Raw genomic sequence first — 5,526 nt, forward strand, 5'->3', positions numbered from 1 at the left:
TAAATCCTTTCAGGTTTTGAAGGCATACTTTGCAATTTGGATTGATGACTGCTACAATTTCTATTTTTTCTAATGTACGGCCATTGTAAGAGAGTGCAGCTGGTAGATACGTAACATGTTTTCCTCTTACTACTTCAGTATCTTGTACGCAGAAATACTATTTGATATCTAAAGTAACATATTAATATTTCTCTGTATTTTTATCTTCAGTTTGGAAGACTGCTTGACCTGTGTCATCCTATTCATAAAAAATACCAGCTTGCTGTTACCAAAGTATTCAGCAGATACATGACTGCTATTGTTGTTGCCACTGAAAAAACAGCAAGAGATTGCATTCGGTTCCTAAAACAAGAACGAGCTGAACCTGAAACTTTTCTTGCTTTGGATTACCTTGATGTAAGTACATTTTTCTTTTTCCTGTCATCAGCAAGTTAATACAGTAAGTTAATAATGTAAATCTAGATATTGGCTCATTTAAGCTTAACTAAAATAGGCTTAAGTGTTAAGGCAAAGCACTTAGGAGGTGAACTTCATGAGGTTCTTGTTGGCCCATTTCTCCAGCCTGCAGAGGTTGCTCTGGACAGTGTGACCCTCTGGCGTATCAGCCATTCCTCCCAGTTTTGTGTTATCAGCAAACCTGCTGAGGGTACATTCTCCCCCATCATCCAGATAATTAATGAAGATGTTAAGCAGGATTGGTCCCAGTATTGACATGGCTAGTTACTAGCCTCCAACTGGACTCTGTGCCACCAGTCACCACCCTGTGGGTCTGTCTGCTCAGCCAGTTTTCAGTCCACCTCACAGTCTGTTCATCCAGCCCATATTTCATCAGCTTCTCTGTGACGATCTTATGGGAGACAGTGTTGAAAGACTTACTGATGTCTAGGTAGGCAATATCCACTGCTCTCCCCTTGTCTACCAGACCAATCATTTTGTTGTAGAATGCTACATGACCAGCTTGGTGAATCCATGCTGACTGCTTCTCCAAGACTTTTTTGTGGTTCATGTGCCTGGAAATGGTTTCTAGGATTAGTTGCTCCATCACCTTCCCAGGGATCAATGTGAGACTGACTGTCCTGTAGTTCCTTGGGTGCTCTTTCTTGCCCCTTTTTGAACACAGGGGTGACACTTGTTTTTCTCCAGTCCTTAGGCACGTCTTTCTGTTGCCATGATCGCTCAAAGATTATTGAGAGTGGCCTTGCAATGACATCAGCTAGCTCCTTGAGCACTAGTGGTTGCATCACATCAGGGACCAGGCATTTATGTAGGTCCAGTTTGCTTAAGCATTGCCCGACCTGATACCTTTCCATCAAGGGTACGTCTTCCTTTCCCTCTGGTCTCTCAAACCCGGGATTCCTGGAGGCCTTACTAGTAAAGACTGAGGTGAAGAAGGAATTCAGTACCTCAGTCTCTTCCACCTCCTGTGTCACCAGGTCCCCTGTGTCATTCAGCAGCAGGCCTATATTTTTCCTAGTCTTCCTTTTGTCACCTAGGTACTTACAGAAGCCATTTCTTTTGACATCCCTTGCCAGATTAAATTCTAGTTGGGCTTTGGCTTTTTAGGAAAACCATATCTGCATGCTTGGACAGTGCCTCTATATTCCTCCCAGGCTACCTGTCCCTGCCTCCACCTTCTGTATGCTTCCTTTTTTGTGTTTGAGTTTTGCCAGGAGCTCCTTGTTTATCCATGCTGGCCTGCAAGCATTTTTGCCTGACTTCCTGCTCATTGGGATGTTAGCTCTTAAGGCTAGAGGAGGTAATCCTTGAATATTAACTAGCATTCTTGGGCCCCTCTTCACTCTGGGGCCTTATCCCATGGGACTCTACTGAGCAGATGTTTGAAGAGGCTAAAGTCTGTTCTTCTGAAGTCCAGGGTTGTGAGCTTGCCTTTTGCCCTGCTCCCTCCTCTCAGGATCCTGAACTCTCCTATCTCATGCTCACTGCAGCCAGGGCTGCCTTTGACCTTCCCATCCCCGGCAAGCTTCTCCTTGTTGGTGAGTATGAGGCCTAGCAGAACACCTCTCCTCATTGACTTCTCTGTCACTTGGGTGAGGAAGTTGTCATCAATGCTTTCCAGGAACCGCCTGGATTGCTTATGCCCTGCTGTGTTGTCCCTGTAGCAGATACCAGGGTGGTTCAAGTCCCCCATGAGGACCAGGGCCTGTGAATCTGACGCTGCTTTTAGCTGTCTGTGGAAGGCCTCATCTACTTGTTCTACGTGGTCAGGTGGCCTGTAGCAGACACCCACTACCATGTTACCTTTACTAGTTCTCTTTTCAGTCATTACCCATGAGCTCTCACTTGGCTCATCATTCTTTCCCCAGGGAGAGCTCCGTGCATTCCAGCTGTTCTCTCACATACAGGGCAACTCCACCTCCTTGTCTTCCCAGCCTGTCCTTCCTAAAGAGCCTCTACCCCTCCATTGCAACACTCCAGCTGTGGGAGCTATCCCACCATGTCTCCCTGACCCCCAAGAAGATTGTAGCCCTGCAACTGCACACATATCTTTAACTCATCTTGTTTATTCTCCGTGGTACATACATTAGTGTACTTGCATTTTATGCACAGTGAAATAGGTTATACAGATTTAAGGACTATAGTATACACAGAATATGAAAACCAGATCTGTTTCTAGTCTTGTAGCAACTGAGAGCCCCATTCTGTCGATATGTCTGTCCTGTCCCCAGACCACTCAGATTTGGACATGCTTTGCTATTACAACATGGATTCTAAACACCGCTTATTTGCTTTACAGGTTAAACCAATCAACGAAAAGTTGAGAGAGATAAAAGGAGCTAAAATGATGGTGGATGTTGTACAAACTCCATTTGCTCCACTGAAAAAAGTGATTCAGTTTGTGAGTGGGAATGGCTTGGTCTGTGAAACAGTTAAAGAAGCAAAACAAATAGCATTTGATGGACCAGTGAGGTTGAAAGTAAGAAGCTAGATTTTTGTTGCATGTGTTTCATTGCAGTTATGTGTTTGATGCCATTTAAATAATGCTTCTATAAACATCCCATTAAGTATTGCAGCTAAACACAGAATGGTACTGTGCTTTGTAGTCTATTCCCACAAAAATAAACCCCCAGATACTTCACATGGTTGTATTTTCCTCTGTACGGTAGTATGTTTAAGTGATTTCCTGGGAAAAGGAGGCAAATTAGAGGATAGTTAGTGTCCAAATACGTTTCTTGGTATGGTCCTCTTGATGAAATGGAGGAGGAGGAAGGAGGGATAATACTGTTCTTAAAACTGTCTGATACAAAAATACAAACTTTATCTTGCTAGCTTTTCTATGAAAAAATGCTTTCAAAAATTCTTTAAAATATCTGCCAGAATCTCTTAGTTGTAGATGTAGACTGTGTTGAGGACTGGAAGCTTCTCTGTCTCTTCCTGCAGTTCTTTCTTTTTATCCATATCTCTATTGCTGTCACAGTCTGTAGAGCCCTTTTATGCATTTAGTAAACCTTTTAAAATCTTGATTAAAACAGCTTTAAGTTGAAGGTGAGTGTGAAATCATGTTTTTTTGGAATCCAGTTAAGTCACAAAAACAGCCAAGTTCTTTACTAAAATTTACACTTTCCATTTACAAATGAGCTGTTTTCCTTCACTCCATTATGACATTGCTTGGTTTGCTCTGCTGAGCCAGACATAACCTTATAAGTTGTCAGCGTATACACAAAAGTCTCATGTTAACTTCCTAAATACAATTTCATTTCCTTTTCTGATCAGTTGTCATACCAAAATGTGACTGGTGCTAAGAAACAACAGACTTTTTTTGTGGCTTCCTGTATCTCATGTTAGCAGGCTTGGAACAGGAAAAAAAATTGGAGTCCAACTAAAATGTGGTTGTAGCTTGTTTAACTACCACATCTTGGTGCACTAGTTCATGGGATATTTTGGCTGCTTTGTGTTCAGGTTTATTTGATTTTAATTTTTTTATTTTTCTTCCAGACAGTGGCTCTTGATGGTACTTTATTTTTGAAATCTGGAGTGATTTCTGGAGGATCAAGTGATTTAAGACTTAAAGCTAGATGTTGGGATGATAAAGAAATGAAAAAATTGAAAGAAAGAAGAGATAGCTTGATTCATGAGTTAAAGGTAGGTCTCTTAAAAAGCACTTAACTGCAAAAGGCATAAAGGAGTAAAAGTTGTATCTAATTTAATTCAGCTATGGGAAGATGATTTTCTAAAAAGATGATTTTCAAAACTTCTAGAAGATGCAGACAGGTCATAGTAACTGTTTATCCCCTTCTAGTTAATATTAATCAACTGTGGGTCTCTGTCCTTAGCTGGCGGGTTCGTTCACATATCGCAAAGGTGGAAGACCAGGACAACACTGTTGATAGAGGTTCCTTCAAGGTTAAAGAGCTGTGGTTCAAAGTACCTGAAGATTTTTAGTGAAAAAGATGGTACATTCTATCAACATGAAAATATTTGCATGGACCAAAACCTATCAGTGTAAAACGATATGTCACACCTCTAGTTATTTTGGAGAAGGGATAGAGTAGGAATTTATGAATTTGCAAGCATATGCTTTCTTTTGAGAAATAAATCTCTTAGAAAATGACTATTGAATATGACCAATGCTATCAGCATTTACCTTGAATGGGGCCTGTGTCAGTGAGGCTAGCTTTATGTAGTGCATGAATCTGAAAAATGAGTAATTCCCAAATCAGTCACCTTTTGTTTAAAATGGTTTTTCTCTTCTCCCATTGTAATGTTTTTCTAGGACTTAATGAAGATCAAACGTAAGGAGACTGACTTGAAGCAGTTGCATGCTCAAAGCCACGGAACTCAGACGCGACTTAAATATTCACAGAGTGAATTAGAGCTTATTAAAAAGAAACATCTTGCTAATCTCTACACGGTACAGTAATTTTCATGTTTAATGATTGTATTTTTTTACCTAAGCTGTAATTACCGATGAAGTAAATACTACTTCCTTACGTAGTTTTTTTAATTCAATTTAACTTTTACATACAGCAATTATGACTGAGGAATTAATAAAATATAAAAACAAGATTACAAAGTAATTTACATCAGGCTTTTTCTATTTACGTTTTAAATTTGAATTTCTGGTAAGCTTGGTTTATCATTTAGTAACCTTCAGAAGTCTATAAGTCAAAATGCACTTTAAATGATACTCATTTAATTTGCTTTTCTGCTCATTAAAACTGTAATCATTGCACGCAAATCAGCAATAGTAGTGGGTAAGTAGCATTTGAGAAGAAAGTGTGTAATGTTTGTAATCAGAAAAATACAGTTAATCTGGAACAGAACTCTGTTAATTTCTAGAAAGTTGACCATCCTATTAAGAAAAATTACCATCTTCTTCCTTTCTTTCTATCTAGGAAAAATCAAAACTGGAAAGTGAACTGGTAAATATTGAGTCTCAGTATGATATGCTGAATGAAGGAGTAGCACAAAGAAAAGAAAAAATAGAAGAATTTCAGAAAAAAATTAATGAGGTAATGCCTTCTGTCATAGTTGTGACAGCATATGCTGTTACACTACAGAAACTTC

General features: G+C 39.7%; 1 protein-coding gene across 1 annotated transcript in view; it reads left to right on the top strand.

Annotated features, from left to right (window-relative positions):
• Positions 1 to 210: 210 nt before the first annotated feature.
• The window catches only part of SMC1B (structural maintenance of chromosomes 1B), a gene marked incomplete at its 5' end in the record, with an annotated part of 24,461 nt that continues 19,145 nt past the window's right edge, over positions 211 to 5,526 (top strand). Inside the window, 5 exons of the mRNA XM_009578735.1 lie at positions 211 to 396; positions 2,756 to 2,935; positions 3,955 to 4,101; positions 4,733 to 4,870; positions 5,355 to 5,471. Coding sequence (XP_009577030.1) covers positions 211 to 396; positions 2,756 to 2,935; positions 3,955 to 4,101; positions 4,733 to 4,870; positions 5,355 to 5,471 — 768 coding nt within the window. The remainder of the gene's footprint in view (positions 397 to 2,755; positions 2,936 to 3,954; positions 4,102 to 4,732; positions 4,871 to 5,354; positions 5,472 to 5,526) is intronic.

This window comes from Fulmarus glacialis, unplaced genomic scaffold (genome assembly GCF_000690835.1).
Source record: "Fulmarus glacialis isolate BGI_N327 unplaced genomic scaffold, ASM69083v1 scaffold8345, whole genome shotgun sequence".
NCBI lineage: Eukaryota > Metazoa > Chordata > Aves > Procellariiformes > Procellariidae > Fulmarus > Fulmarus glacialis.